We start from the raw sequence: 16128 nt of genomic DNA on the forward strand, positions 1-16128 counted from the left end.
CCAGAATGCGTTTAAATGTCTAGTTCACAGTGGGCCCTCTCTGGGAATCTCTCATCCTTGAGTCCTCTGCCTCCCCACTCCTAGGTCACCCTCCTCCCTGCTGGACAACCCTCTTCCTGGCCCTGCTCACACTCCAGGTCATCCCCATTTCAACCTTTTCAAAGTAAAGCACAGTCAACTCAGCACTTCCACAGAGGCTGAGGAAGTGGTACAACTATGAGTGCTGGATGGAGTAATCGACCTAAGACTGGCAAATGATATCCAACTATATGATTCTGCAAGGAAAGGATGACAACAGGAGCCAGCTTGAAATTTTCACAGATGAGGAATTGTATATAAAGGGAAAATGTTTAATACCTGAGCAAGCAGTGGTCCTCGGATTCGCCTCAGAACTTCAGATCCATCCCAGATGCTGGAATTGAGACTTCCTGGTTGGGGCTAACAAAAAAAGGAAAATACAAATAGTGTGGGCTCTCTGTATGAAGTACCTGCTTTTGGTGAACAAAGCTCCAAAAGAGCCTCAACTGCTTGAGAATAAGAAATTATAGTGCTCCAGAGTATACATCATTCTCCAACTTCATCTCCAGAATTGTTATCAGGAACTACATTAACAATTTTCTACAGCATGGCATATGTAAATCTCTCATTATAGTAGATAAAAAAAAAATAGAACTCAATATTTCACTTTAATTATTAGTCTGCTACTATGCTCAAAACAGAGTAACTTACTCACTTGCAAAACTGGCCTGGTCTGCACTGCCCTCATGATGGCTGGATCTTCTAGATCATTTTCAATCACCATCTTACTGAGCCTTTCTGCCAGATTTTCCTCATGGTCACCCAACAAGTCCATCTCATCCCTTTCTCCATTGCCTGTTTGTTCACTGACTGCTGCCGGTAGCTTCTCTTCCAATTCAGCCAGTCGCTCGTGTGCCTCCTGCCAATCATCATCTATAAGGAAATCATAAAAATGAAATACAGTTCATATTGGAACTAAAAAGTTTTATAAAGTTCTGTTAACCAAGTAAATAATTCCAAATCCAGAAGATAGGTGGAAAGTTAAATTTCCACTTAGAGACATGAAATAAAAGTTTAAACTGAGTAGCATAATAAAGTGGGCTTTTCACTTTTAAGAACAAATAACGTATTACCAAGAATATAACTCAAGCATTTAGAGTAATAGGTTAACCCCATTATCAATGGTGTCCAAACTATATTTTGAAACCAATTTTGAAACTGTTGGTCTTGTGTTTCTATGACATTTCAGGCAAAAAATTTAAAGGAAAGTTATAATTCACTGCACTAGCATATAGCTTTCTCTTAGATTATAATTGTCATCTTTATAAGCTTTTGAATCTATTCATTTCATTCAATTAATATTTGTTGAGCATCTATTATGTGACAAGCACTGTTTTAGGTGCATGGGATACATGAGTGTACTAAACATAAGACAATAAACATAATGAATAAATAAGTTAGATACTATATTAGAAGATGAAATGCTACAGGAATATGGAGGAAGAGAGGCAGACTGAAAACTTTAAACAGGATGATCAGAGGTACATTTTTTTGAGAGGGTAACCTGTGAGTAAAAGATTCAAGAATAAGATAGGTGGATATCTGGGAGAAGTGTTCCAGGCAGAGGGAGTCGGTACAAAGGCCTTAATTGAGAGACTGATGGTTTTGAGAAAGGACCATGTTTGGACTGGAATAATCAAGGGGGGAGATACAAGAAAATGAGATCAAAGTAGTAGTAGGAGGGAGCTCCTTTAGGGCCTCTAAAGCCACTCTAATTAAAATGAGGGAGCACTGGAGGTTTTGATGTGACATGACTTTTTGAGAGAACCACTCCTGGCTGCTGTGTTGAAAGCAGACTGGGGGGAGGGGACAGCAACACTGGAAGCATGGAGGTTTGCCAGGTGGCTACCGCAGTTCCCCAAGGCAAAGGTGATGGTGACTTGGACCTGAGTCAGTTCCTCTTTTAACTATGTCTTTGCTATTCCTGCACACTATTATATAGTCCATAGCACTGGCACCAGGTTGCTGTCTCCTTTTCTCATGCTGACACAGGATTAGTTTTGAGTACTGTTATAGCACAGATGAGTAGCTTCAGAACCCTTTATGAGCTTCCCTAGAACTAGACCTTACTTCCATCACTTCTCATTCCAATGCTCCTCAATCGCATTGTTCCATTCTGCTTCCATCATAAAAGCTCTATCCACTATTTTGCTCCTCTGAGATTCAAATTTAGACACCTTTCCCTCTTCATTGATGCTTTCCCTAAATAACCTTTTCTTGTTAATTCTACTTTCACCTCATCTAAACATGCACTGCTTTCTAATCCACAAACACCCATGTATTCTTCTGTATATGTTATATATTTTATTCTGATTTTAATTTTATTTTGTATGTCCAATAAAATTCAACAGAGGAATAACAGGTAATTCCCTTTATAACTAACACAAAAACAAAGAATTCTCAAAAAGTGTTCTTAATGACAATCCCCCCTATAATATTCCCGTAGACCTCATTAGAAGAAGGAAAAACTGAAGGCATCATGACAAGAAAAAAAAAAGTTGCCTGATAAGTAGGGTATAATAGATGGTAACCACTTTTAAAAAAGATTTAGATTATTGACAATTTTTTAAAATACATATATTTTTATTGATTTCTGAGAGGAAGAGAGAGGGAGGGAGAGATAGAAACATTAGTGATGAGAATCCTTAATTGGCTATCTCCTACATGCTCCATACTGGGGATAATCAAGTTTGCAACCCAGGCATGTGCCCCGACCTGGAATTGAACTGTGACCTCCTGGTTCATAGGTTGATGCTCCACCACTGAGCCACACTTGCCAGGCATTGACAATTTTCTGAGGGGTTCATGTGCAACTTGTTTAAGCAATACAGCTTGGGCATGTTTTCATGCAAAGACACACATAACTACTGGTAATATTATCTCATTCTTTTTAATCTATCTATACCTATAAAGAGGTAATATGCTAATTGCTGTTACAGTGTCCCCATAACGACCTATTTGCATACTGATGCGTGTTCAGCAGGGGGCAGATGGCCAGAGCCAAGTTCCCGGGTGTCTGATGAGAGTGCCTGCAGACCGGAGCCCAGACTGCAAAGAAGGAAGAGGAAGCGGCCACGGGGAGCTCTTCCAAACCCCCTCTACGGACACTCTACCCCAGCCCCAGCACTCCCAGGGGGACAGACAGACACCCTACCCCAGCCTCCGCAACCCTGGGGGGACAGGGAGGCTGACCTATGGGGAGAAGACCCAGCCTTGGGAGTAGCTGTAGCCCGCACCTCCGACTCCCAATTTCTTCCCCTGCCAGGGGCGCCCACAACAATAGCATACTGGCAACCACCCGTCAGCGCTGAAGCACCTGGGGCCCGTGGCCCACCACTGCCGGGCCCCCTCCGCTGGGGCTGGGCACACCACTCCTCCCTACAATTCCAGACCCAGGTGGAGGCAGGCATGAGCGGCCCCTCAGGGTCAGACCCTTCACACCCCAACAACAACAGCACCATCTCAGCAGCTGAAGTGTGCTGAACCTCGCTGGGGGCGCGTCTAAACCCGCCCTTCTAGCCAGCCTGGCTCCGCCCTGGCCTGGCCCCCACCCCACTCCAGGAGATTGGAACCCGGGCCTGAGCAGGTATAGCTACGAAACAGCCACGTACAATTTAAAGAATGGTGCCAAGAGGGAAGGTTTGACAGTTATTCCCCCTTTGGCCTCACTGCCCCTGTAGCGCCCCCTTAACTCCCTGCCCCCCACCAGCGCCTCCAGGGAAAACCACCGCTACAGGGCTGCTGGCCAGAACCCACCCTTCAGAGTCCTGCAGAACCCTCTGCAAAGCTTCCATAGCAACAGTCCCAGAAAACAATCATGTCCTCCTCCCCTAATCAGCACCTACTACCTGTGAGGGTACCCGTGGGCAGTTGGGGATGAGCAGGATGGCAGGGGGGCAGTTGGGGGTGAGCAGGTCAGTGGGAGAAGGAGGGGGAGGCAGTTGGGAGTGACCAGGCCAGCAGGCAGAATGTTTAGGGGCAATCAGGCAGGCAGGCAGGCAGGTGAGCAGTTAGAAGCCAGCGGTCCCGGATTTCGAGAGGGATGTCTAACTGCCCGTTTAGGCCCAATCCCACAGGGGTGCAGACTGGAGAAGGTCCCAGATTGGAGAGGGTGCAGGCCGGGCTGAGGGGCACACCCCGTGCACGAATTTCGTGTACCAGGCCACTAGTCTACACTAATAAAAGAGAAACAAGCAAATTGGTGTCACTCCGCTACGCCCACCAGCCAATCAAGGTGACTATGCAAATCAACCCAACAAAGATGGCGGTTAATTTGCATACGCAGGCACGGAGCAGCGAAGACTGAAGGCTGAAGAGGCTTCGCTTCTCTGGTGCGGCCGGAGCGAAGGCCTGGGTCCCAGGTGCTGGAGGAAAACTGGTGCCGGCAGCCAGGGGAAGGAAGGCCTATTGCACGAATCTCTTCGTGCAACAGGCCTCTAGTATATATTTAAAAGGCTAATATGCTAAGTGTCCGACTGTCTGACTGGTCACTATGATGCACACTGACCATCAGGGGGCAGATGCTCAATACAGGAGCTGCTGTGACATACACTGGCCATTTACAGAGAAACTGCACCGTGGACCTGGTGCCCACAAAGCAACACTCAGCTTCCCCCAAGTGGGACACAGGTCCCGCCACTACAGAGCGACAGCCCACCAAATTGCAGCCAACGCTGCCAAGACCCCATGGCGCAAAATACGGCCCACAGCCCAGCCCAGAAATGGTGGCTGTGGGTGCCGGGTAATGATGTCATGTAGCAACGCCCAGCTTCCTCTCCCTAGCGACAGGTCATTTAACAATAACCCACCATGGACCTGGCACCCACAAAGCAACACTCGTCTTCCCCCAAGTGGGACACAGGCCCCATCACCACCCCAGAGCGACACCCCACCAAGTCGCAGCCAACACTGCTGAGACCCCATGGCACAAAATGAGGCCCACAGCCTAGCCCAGCCCAGAAATGATAGCTGTGGGCGCCAAGTAATGATGTCATGTAGCAACGCCTGGCTTCCTCTCCCTAGTGACTAGCCTTCTTGGAATTTCTTCAGCCCAGGAACATGACTTGCTTTATAGCCAGGTGGAAACATTTTACACTTTAACCAAATGCCTGTGAAGCATTTTCCCGTGCCTCATCTCATTTGATCCTCACATAAGTCCTGCAGTAGGTAGATAGGAAACTCGGTGAAATTCTATTTTCTTTTCATTAGCCGGAAAATGGAGATTTATAAAGGTTAGAAACTTGACCCGACTGAAAAGAAGTAAGAAATGGTGGACCTTGAAAATGACTTCAGGTTTTCTCACTGTGCACAATATAGTCAAACACTGTTGCAGTTAAATATTTTATCCTCTGTTCTCCCTGCATGATCTACAATAATAATCTGCTTCCTGTTGATATTTACTGCTGTGTTGCTGACAATTACCTGAAAGAGAAGTTGGGGTGCTTCACTGGGCTGAGAAAAATTTAGCTAAATCAGAAAGCAGGTCTAATCAAGCAAGTTTATCTATATATATAAAGCTCTTGCTGGCGCCAATTGCACAAGTGTTTCCATCTGTCATTATTGATTGTGAATTTGGCTGACACTTCTATTATAGAGAAAGGCAAACAGCGATATTAAAATATTTCTTCTGATTAATTTCCTTTCAATGTGCACAAATTCGTGCACTGGGCCTCTAGTCCTATATAATAAAGGCCTAATATGCTTAAGTGTACAGTTGTCTGTTCAACCAGTCAAAGCGTAATATGCTAATGATATGCTGAGGCTGCTCAACTGCTCACAATGACACACACTGACCACCGGGGGGCAGTCGACTGGTTGACCAGTCGCTATGAAGTGCACTGACCACCAGGGGGCAGATGCTCGTAACAGTAGGTTAGCTTGCTGATGGGGTCCAGCTGATCAGGACTGAGTTGGGCCAGACACACCCTAGAGCCCTCCCACAGTCCTTCCCCAGCTGGCCAACCTCCTGCATCCCTCCCCAGTCCCGATCGTGCACTGTTGGGGACCCTGGTCAGGTCGAGGACCCCTCGGGGGATGTCAGAGAGCTGGTTTTGGCCTGATCCTACAGGTCAGGCTGAGGGACCCCACTGGTGTGCGAATTCGTGCACTGGGCCTCTGGTATTTATATAAGATTCAATTCTATTGATAAACTAAAACTAATTCAACTTATCCCCTACTGATGGAAATTTAGATTTGCAAATTCTCAATACAATGATTAATATTGCACTAAATATTATATATATCTTAATATCTTAAGCAAATATTTCTGTAGGGTAAGTACCTTTCAGGGTCAGATTATAAACACTTAAAATTTGCTATTTTTACTACATAACAAAGAATCACATAACACTAGTGGTCCAAAAAGTGAGGGAAGTGGGACTTCCAAATTTATAACCTGGCATGGTTAGAACCACTGTCTAGTCTTGGGCACTGCTGTAGATTTAAATGTACTTTAAAATCCACTTTAGCCCAGCCAGCATATGACATTAATATTTGTGTCATCTTTACCAAGGAACAGTAAACTAAGAAAAGTTTTTAAACGACAAGTTTTCTTTGTAATTTTACTAACCCAGCAATGCCAAAAAAATAGGAGTCTATAATCCCAAATAAGGAATGTTTTTATATTTATTTTCTAAATTTAAGGAGTTAATTTGTTAACAGATTGGTTCTAGTGCAATCAAGTTCTAATTTATGTTGTTTTCATTCACTGTTTCCATACCTATCTTTACTAACTTTACCAGATCCTACCAAAAATGAGTAGTCTATTTGTCCTTAATAACTACATTTTTTTCTTTTGGTAAATCCTTACCCGAGGATATTTTTCCATTGATATGTAGAGAGAGTGGAAGGGAGGGGTAGAGACAGAGAGAGAGAAACATTGATGTGAGAGAGACACACTGATTGGTTGCCTTCCACATGCGCCCTGACTAGGGCCATGGATCGAGCCTGCAACTGAGGTGCGTGCCCTTGACTGGAATCGAACCGATGACCTTTCAGTCCGAGGGCCAATGCTCTATCCACTGATCCACACTAACCAGGGCCTTAATAACATTTTTAAAATACACTGGTTAAATAGCCATATTCTGTGAGAATAACTGTTGTGAATTGCTTTTTTAAACATGCAAACAAAGGAATCTATGCCATAAATACCCTCATCATCATTTCAGGTGTTACTTGGTTTTGTGAAAAATCACCTGAAGCAATGTCAGAGATGGAATGTTCTTACTATAAGAGGGTAGATACTTCACCCTATACCTTTTTCAAAAGACCTTAAACATAGTTACTTAGATATACCAATGCTGGACCCTCAATCCACTTTGGTAAAAAGGATAAACAGTAGGCAAAAGAAAAACAGAGAAATAAAGGGAAAGAGAGCTGTTTTTCTTTAACTCATTAACCTATACCAGTGGTGGCGAACCTTTTGAGCTTGGCGTGTCAGCATTTTAAAAAACCCTAACTTAACTCTGGTGCCGTGTCACATATAGAAATTTTTTGATATCTGCAACCATAGTAAAACAAAGACTTATATTTTCGATATTTATTTTATATATTTAAATGCCATTTAATGCCCTAACTGGTTTGGCTCAGTGGATAGAGCATCGGCCTGCGGACTCAAGGGTCCAGGGTTCGATTCCGGTCAAGGGCATGTACCTTGGTTGCGGGCACATCCCCAGTGGGGAGTGTGCAGGAGGCAGCTGATCGATGTTTCTAGCTCTCTATCCCTCTCCTTTCCTCTCTATAAAAAAATCAATAAAATATATATTTTTAAAAATAAATGCCATTTAACAAAGAAAAATCAACCAAAAAAATGAGTTCATAGGTTCACAGTGTCATAGGTTCGCCATCACTGACCTATACCCTCATGTGGGTTAGTAAATTCCTCATTGCTCCCATAAACTTATACTTGTAATAATTCTCCTGAAGTCTGTCTCAGGGACATTTTAAAATAAAAAATAAAATGATAAGGAAGTAGAGGTGATTTAACTTTAAGGCAATCTCAATTCCTAAAGATTATAGTAGTTATCAATAAAAGTAGGAAGGATGGGGGACAGGAGATTCCCAAAGATTGCTTTAAGTGGTAGTTTAAACTAATTCCATTTATAGTTACTTAACCTCTCTGTCACTTTCCTCTCATTTGTTAAAATGAGTATAATAATAGCACCTACCTCACACAGTGAGGATTATATGTAAAACATTTATAATGGTGTCTAGCACATAATAAGCATCTTCTAAGTGTTAAGCATTTATTTCTAGAGATTGAGTTGAGATTACTGTGGTGCATTTATTGCTCTAAGACAGCGGTTCTCAACCTGTGGGTCGCGACCCCTTTGGGGATCGAACAACCCTTTCACAGGGGTCACCTAAGACCATCGGAAAACACATATATAACTACATATTGTTTTTGTGATTAATCACTATGCTTTAATTATGTTCAATTTGTAACAATGAAATTGGGGGTCACCACAACATGAGGAACTGTATTAAAGGGTCACAGCATTAGGAAGGTTGAGAACCACTGCTCTAAGATGATGCAAAAATTTTCCATGAGGAAGACAGTGACTAGTTTCTTAAGGAAAGGTGACATGAGAGCATTTGCAGCCAGCGACTTAAAATTAACTACTGTACTAACAGGTTTCATTCAAGCCACTCCTTGAATTAGAAACCATCACACCAAAACATATGTCAAAGGTCTGACATTTTATCTCCTGGTTTAAATTCTGTACAACAGCTGTGTATCTTCTTGTAGAGATGTAGTAAGCAAGTCACAGGTGGACTTGGGAAGCAACTGCCCTTTTAGAAATCTTTATAGTATTTAGATCAAGATGTTATGAGGAATTAAGATTTTAATTTTCCAATTCAAGTATATTATACTCAATAGAAAGGGCTTGTGTTTTGAAAGTTTTTTCTCCATTATAAACTTGTTAACCAAGAAATCCTTATTAATCACTCCTTATGCCTGAGGGTATGAAGTGGGCTGATCAAATGCTATTTCATTTCCCTGCCTTTGTTTTTTACTACCTATTCTTTTTGGTATAACCGCAGAAACTTTTCTTTCTTTCTATCATCATATAAAATATAGTTCTGAAACTCTAGCATCCATTTTAGGCAATATTTCTCCCATCTTGTGAGGAACTCAGAAAACTGTCCAAGCGCTCTGGAAGTCAACGAGAAGGCAAGACTATTCCTCATCTGTTCAGGTTCAAAACTGAGTATGTATTATTATGCTGCCTCATCTTAAAATAATATCTATAAATCAACTCCATCAACTTCATTTTAATACTGAGAAATTTGCTTAAAAATGGTAAGATTCAGTACAATTAAGATACGAAGAATTATAGAAACAAGCATACAATGTTTATAGCTTCTATTATATTCTGTATGTTATTAGTAAATTAACTTCCAAATACAATTTGCAATTCAAATTGTTCCCTGCTTTTGTAATTCTATTCTATTGCTTTTGCCTGTGATCTCCATGGAGAGAGAACAGCATCTTAGATTATGTCATCCTCTTGGATGATCTCATGTCCTAAACTATGGCTATAATCCAAAAAGTCTTTGGTTCCCTTCTATAATGAGGCCTTCCTTCTACCTTAAGCACTTGTTTTACTGCTCCTAGTAGTGGCAGTTTTGAGCTCTCTACTGATTTTTGTAAACCCTGGTTGATAATACTATACTCGTGCATTTTTGCAATTCATTCTACTCAGTCTAAGCTTTAATAAATTTAAGCTGTTTAGGTCACTGTAAAACCAGTAACCATTATTACACTTTTTTTTTTTTTAAATATATTTTATTGATTTTTTACAGAGAGGAAAGGAGAGAGATAGAGAGTTAGAAACATCGATGAGAGAGAAACATCGATCAGCTGCCTCCTGCACACTCCCCACTGGGGATGTGCCCGCAACCCAGGTACATGCCCTTGACCGGAATCGAACCTGGGACCTTTCAGTCCGCAGGCCGACGCTCTATCCACTGAGCCAAACCGGTTTCGGCTATTACACTTTTAAGACCTCTTTTTTGTTTTTTATATTCAAAATCTTGGGATTACCCATTACAGTTAAATTTCCTCTTCTTATTACTTAACTTTGAATATTTGTTGCATAGACAGAGTGCTTGATACCAAAGAAATCATAAGTATTTACACATCCCAGAAAAAACAGTTGTTGCCATTTTCAATATCAATACTCAGAGCAAAAATATTTCCACTGAGCCTTACCTTTTCATTTTTTTAAACATTCAGTTTAATTTAAACTTACTAATGTAACTTGTCCTAGGATCTCTAATTCTCAAACTTTACCATATAAGCTTGCTCTCTAAATTCCCCATCTCAGTATCCACAGCTCTGTGGCCATTAAGAATAGGTTGGCTTTTTAACTTTTTATAACTTTTTTCCAACTCCTAGAATATTTATCTATATCCAAAGATGGGAAAATTTCATCTTATTTCTAACTTAAGACTTTCTATCACCAATATTCTTTGAATAAAGGGATTTTTACTTTATTGAAGATACTATTAAGACAATAGCAGGGTCATGTAATATATACTACTGATCAACTGAATTTTAAAACCATACATATCTAAATCTGAGTTTTCTCCTAGTTCAACTAATTTTCCTTAAGTTACATGTCCCACAAAAAAATTCCCCTCTTCTAGGATTATTTTAAATCTTTGGAAAAATGTCTATTTCTCTAACCACTTGAATTCCTTATAGTGTCAACCTAGAGCAAAAGATCATATAGCTGGAAGGAATAGAATTTACAGAACACCTGGTTTTATAAGTGAGGCAAAAAGAGGTCAAGAGGAGAAGGGTAGATGCTTCTGGTCAAGCCTAGACTATTCTAAGACCAAGAATGGGATATTTTGCTAAATTAGTGACTGAGGTTACTCCTACTAAGGCCAAGCACTTATAAAGGAGAACATCTGAAACCGTCAAGAGACCAAGATGATGTAAGATATCACTTACCAACTGCACCTGACCCAAATGTATCATCATTGAATTGATCAATTTCTTCATCTTCCTCTCCCAGGCCTTGAAATGCATCCTCATCTTCATCCAGAGGACAATCCTCCAAAGACTAAAAGGAGAAAAGAGATTTAGCTATTCATGAAGTTCACAACCACATTGTAAAGTGTTCTAAAAATGTTCATCTTACTTTCCCAATCAGTGTAATATCTTCATTATGACTTTTTGTAAAGATGGCATTTTTTTCTACCCCCCTAATATCCCCAACATTGGAAAATTTCAGTATCTTCTTTTCTTTCAGTTTCTCTTTCCTATTCCTTATTTCATTTAACCTTTCCCCACAAACATTCCATTTCTCTATCAGGAATCTAATAAGAGCATTTCCTCATGGTCTGCCAACTTCCTTTACATCACTGGTTAGAATAATGACAAATGAAATGAACCCTTTGGGTTTTAGTGTATTGTTCAACAAAACTTTCACCTCCCCTATATTCATGTCAACTTTTCAACTATTTTATTATTTTCTTTTAAAGCTTTCTCTTCATTTTCAATATTTCCCCTTTTCTGTTTCCTATTGGCCCAAACTCTGGTGATAAAACAGAAAGCTGAAATTTTCAACCACAATTAAGTAAACTCTCAAAAAGCTGTGATATGGCAAGTTCAAGTTCTGACTCTACTCTTAAAAGTGGTGCTAACATGGGCAAATCATTCTTTGAAATCAATTCATTAAGTACCTCTTGAGCACCTATTATGCCACAGGCTTTGTTAGGCTCTAAGTTTCAGTTTCCTAAGAGATAATAGAGGAGCAATACCACCTACCTCATAGTTATGAGGATTAAATGAGGAAGAGATTTAGTCAAACCCTGCGGATTGCTGAACAACACCAGAGATCACCGTAACAACTTAGGTAGGTTGTATTGTAAACATTTCCTCCTTACACTTTAGTTTTTAACTGATTTTTCTAAGTTTTCTTTTCTTTAGGCAACTGCCTACACCACTTATCACCTCCCTCCATGTTTTCATAAAGTTAGTTTGGTTTTAAACCATTTCCTATCAAATGTCACGTGTGTCCACAATTATCGGAAGGCAGGGTTGTGTTATACCTTGCCTGGCTACCTCTTGGTTTAGACCAGCGGTTCTCAACCTGGGGATCGAACAACCCTTTCACAGGGGTCGCCTAAGACCATAGGAAAACACATATATAATTACATATTGTTTTTGTGATTAATCACTATGCTTTATGCTCAATTTGTAACAATGAAATTGGGGTCACCACAACATGAGAAACTGTATTAAAGGGTCGCGGCATTAGGAAGGTTGAGAACCACTGGTTTAGACTGTTCCCGAAGGTACGGTTAAGCCAAAGGGCCATTTCACCCATCTGAAGCCCTCACAAACGTACACAAAGCAGGTAGGCAATTGCTTCTACCTTAAAGGCAACATCCAGCAGCACTCCTCCCAAATCACAAAGATCTACTTAATCAAATCACTGTGTGTGTTTTTTTTAATCGGAAAGGCTTTTAGGGATTATGCAAACAAGCCCCTTTCTTCTGCAAACCTGGAGACTTTACGGCCAGAGATTAGGAGTCGCTCAAGGTCATACAATGAATTAGTGACAAGCTCAGGACTCTCGACTATTGCTACATTACCGGGACCGTCACCAAACCCACGTCTCCCTCCACTCGCCCAAAAGGAACTTCTGCTGGACACGCCCCCTCCCAACTCCCAGGCCTCTTCAGTCAACAGTCCGCGGACAGTCAAAGGGCAAGCCCAGGCCCCAGTGACCGGGTGGTTTCCTGTGTGTATAGGTGTGTGTAACTGGACGAAAGGTGGTTCCAGATCCAGGGCGGGAAACGTGTCTCCGGGCTTTCCCGGGTGACTCTTCCTCAAGAAGAGCCACCGGATGGATGCGACGCCTCCCTTCCGCGGCTCCTCCCGGGTTGGGGCTGGCAGGTGGTCCGGTTAAGGCACTTAACGGGCCCTCCCCACCTCAAAACCGAGGCCAACTCTACCCACTGACAACTAATAGGAGTCCCGTCCCCCGAAGCCAGTTCACACAGCTCTAAGTTGAAACCCACGACCCCCGGTGCGACGCGCTCCTCTGAGTCCCGGGGGTCCCACCGCCCATCGCCCCCCCCCCCCCTCCCCCGAAGCGCGGGACAGAAGCTCCGGGGATAAGAGAGGAAAAGGGGAGCGGGAGGGAGGGAGGGGTCACTTCCGGTCGCCACAGCTCACCTCGTAGCGGAACATTCTTGGGGAGGGGGGAGGGAGCGGGGAGGGGAATGGGGAAGGGAGGGAAGAAGAGTTGACTCCCCGGGCTCCTCCGCGCGCGGGTCCTCCACCGGCTCGCGACCCCCGGCCGCCGCCGTACGCCGGAGCGTGCGTGGGGACGTGCGCAGGCGCGCCTCAGGGAGGGCGGCCACTCCGCTCTGCGCCGGGCGGCGTCTGCGCGGGGACAGATTTGGCGTCCGGTTTCCTACACTCCGCGGCGGGAAGGAGGTCCCGTGGTGTGAGATTGCGCACGCGCAGCCGGTCGGGGGCTTCCTCGCATGGCGACTTGCAGCTCCGCCCCGGTTTCTCTGTGCCCGCCCAACCCTCGGGTCACAGTCACGAGTTTTCCATCACTTAGGGCGGAGAAAACCCTTGTGATTGTCACAGGCTATGGCTTTGAAGAGTTCCAAGCTTAGTCTGAGCTGGAAGAAAGGGAGATTCCTGGGCTATTTTTTCTAACGCCCAACACAGTCTTTGGGCTACTTGGCGGCCCTGATGATATATGCTACCCGCCAAGTGGAGGGGGAAGAAAATGGAAACGTTCACGTCATCCAAAGGGGCTGAATTCGTCGCCACTTTCTGCGGCACATCACCCGCTGAGTTAACAGCAGGTCTGGGCAGTGATTTATTTATGTGTCTCAAAGTGGCGATGGCGCCCCGTTTTTAAAAAGCCGAAGGCATGTTCCGGGAGGTTCCACCAGGGCGATATTTTTAGGCGCCAGGCGCTCCAGGCACGTGGAGCGCTAGAGCCAAAAAGGGCAGCGCCGCCGGGGGCAGCAAGGTCATAGAGGCTGAGAAGCGCCAGGCTGAGTGCGTGGCCGGGTGACACCACCTCCTTAGAGGATCAAAGCTCGAAAAGAGTGTCCAGATTATAAGCCTCCGCACACTGGTTTCAGAAATCTTGGTTGTTTGTAACTGCCGATAGTACTTCCCGTGCCCTTGCAGCCTTAGAGCTCAAGAAATTCTCTCTTCCCCCCAAGGACTAAACTTGCACCGCGAAGAATGAGTTCTTGTGCATTTCGCAACTCCTTTCTCTGGGTGTCTTAAAATGCAGGCTCGCCTTGGAGTGGCATACAGTAAATTCCTTTCCTGTTAGTGTGGTTGGATTAATAAGAGCCTGTTGGAAATAAAGTTCTTCTGGGTGTGAATCAGTGCTTTGTGTCACTGGCTATCAGTTTTGGGAAAGCTATGTAAACAAGTTTGAGCCTTAATTTCTTTGTAAAATGAGTTTAATGATACTTGCCTTACAGAGTAGTGGTTCAATGGCAGGATGATTCCAATACTACTACTACTGATTGAAGTTTGCCTGGCACTCTGCTAGGTGTTTTAGATGGACTATCTCACTGAATCTTTCCTTGTGCCAACCCTATGACGTAGGTACTCTTTAGATAAGGAATCTGAGGATTAGAGATGTTAAGTAATTTGTCCCAAACCACCTAGTGGCAAGTGGCAAAGCTGGCAACTGAGATTTGTCTGATTCCAAACACCGAATCTGTTAATCCTGTGACAATTTAACAAAAGCAAATGTTTACATGTGCTGGGCCTGAACCTTAAAGAAGTGGAACAGGCCAAGGATAAGATGGTAATTAATTGGTTTGCAAGTGTGCATGGAGCGCTAGGTAACCTCAAGTTTCAAACAATTGGTGCCCTATGAACCAAGGGTTGGCAAACTATAGCCCTTGGTTGAATCTTGCCAGTTGCCTGTTTTTGTTATTGTTGTTAATCCTCACCTGAGGATGTTTTTCCATTGATTTTTAGAGAGAGTGGAAGGGAGAGGGATAGACAGAGAGAAAGAAACATTGATGTGAGAGAGACACATCAATGGGTTGCCTCCTGTACTCGCTGGACTGGGATGCACCTTGACCAGGATGCAGCCTGCAACCAAGGGATGTGCCCTTGACTGGAATGGAACTGAGACCCTTCAGTCTGAGGACCAATGCTCTATCCACTAAGCCAAACTGGCTAGGGCTCTATAGGGTTTCTTGATTGTCCTCAGGACATGGCAGCTTCTCCCAGAGTGAGGTCAAAATATCTCTTATGACTGGGATTCAGAAGTCATATGTATCACTTCTTCCACATTCTATTTGTTAGCAATAAGTTATTAAGTACAGTCCATATTCAAATCGAAGGGTATAAGGAGATCTTTATAAAGGAAGGGGTAACAAAAATTTATGGACATATTTTAAAACCACCACAGCCCTGTTTGAAAGAAGGCCTGTTTGTTTTAATCATGGCAAATTTATGGAAAAATAGATTCTAATATTATGATGTAAGTGATTATAAAATACTTGTAAATAAGGAGGTATTGGTGTGGGAATATACAGATTGACTTACAGAACAGAGTAAGCAATAAACAACTTAGCATAAAAGTTCATTTATATATGACAAAGATGACATCTCAATTCAATAGATAAAGGAAATGTGATTTAAAAATTATGCTGAAATAATTGGTTACTTATTTGGGGCAAAAAGTTAAATCCTTATAGCATAGCTTACACCGGAATAAATTCCAGAATGTTAAGTTTTATGTAAAATTTTACACATAAAGCAAGAACAAAATGTAGGGGAATATTTGTATGATTTCAGGATAAAATTTCAGAATTTAATTACTATGAAAATCACAAAGCAAAATTTGGATACCAAATTTCATAATGAAAAATATAATCATTGACAAACTAAAAATATTTTCTACATATATAAAGTAAAATACAGGGAGACAATCAAGATGACGGCATAGGTAAACACCTGTACTTGCTGCCTCTCACAACCACATCAAAACTACAACTAAAAGACAAAACAAATATCATCCAGAACCACGG

At 42.7% G+C, this 16128-nt stretch overlaps 1 protein-coding gene across 2 annotated transcripts in view; it reads right to left on the reverse strand.

Moving 5' to 3' along the window:
- Window positions 1-13381, reverse strand: part of PATL1 (PAT1 homolog 1, processing body mRNA decay factor) — a 38492-nt gene extending 25111 nt beyond the window's left edge. For both annotated transcript variants that reach the window (XM_070428078.1, XM_070428077.1), the window contains exons 1-4: window positions 13274-13381; window positions 11039-11150; window positions 734-951; window positions 358-438 (exon numbers count right to left, since the gene is read on the reverse strand). In XM_070428078.1, coding sequence (XP_070284179.1) covers window positions 358-438; window positions 734-951; window positions 11039-11150; window positions 13274-13288 — 426 coding nt within the window. In that variant the 5' untranslated portion in view covers window positions 13289-13381. The remainder of the gene's footprint in view (window positions 1-357; window positions 439-733; window positions 952-11038; window positions 11151-13273) is intronic.
- Between the last annotated feature and the right edge of the window lie 2747 nt (window positions 13382-16128).

This window comes from Myotis yumanensis, unplaced genomic scaffold (genome assembly GCF_028538775.1).
Source record: "Myotis yumanensis isolate MYYU_CA2020_CCGP unplaced genomic scaffold, mMyoYum1.0.hap1 SCAF_10, whole genome shotgun sequence".
Taxonomy (NCBI): Eukaryota; Metazoa; Chordata; class Mammalia; order Chiroptera; family Vespertilionidae; genus Myotis; species Myotis yumanensis.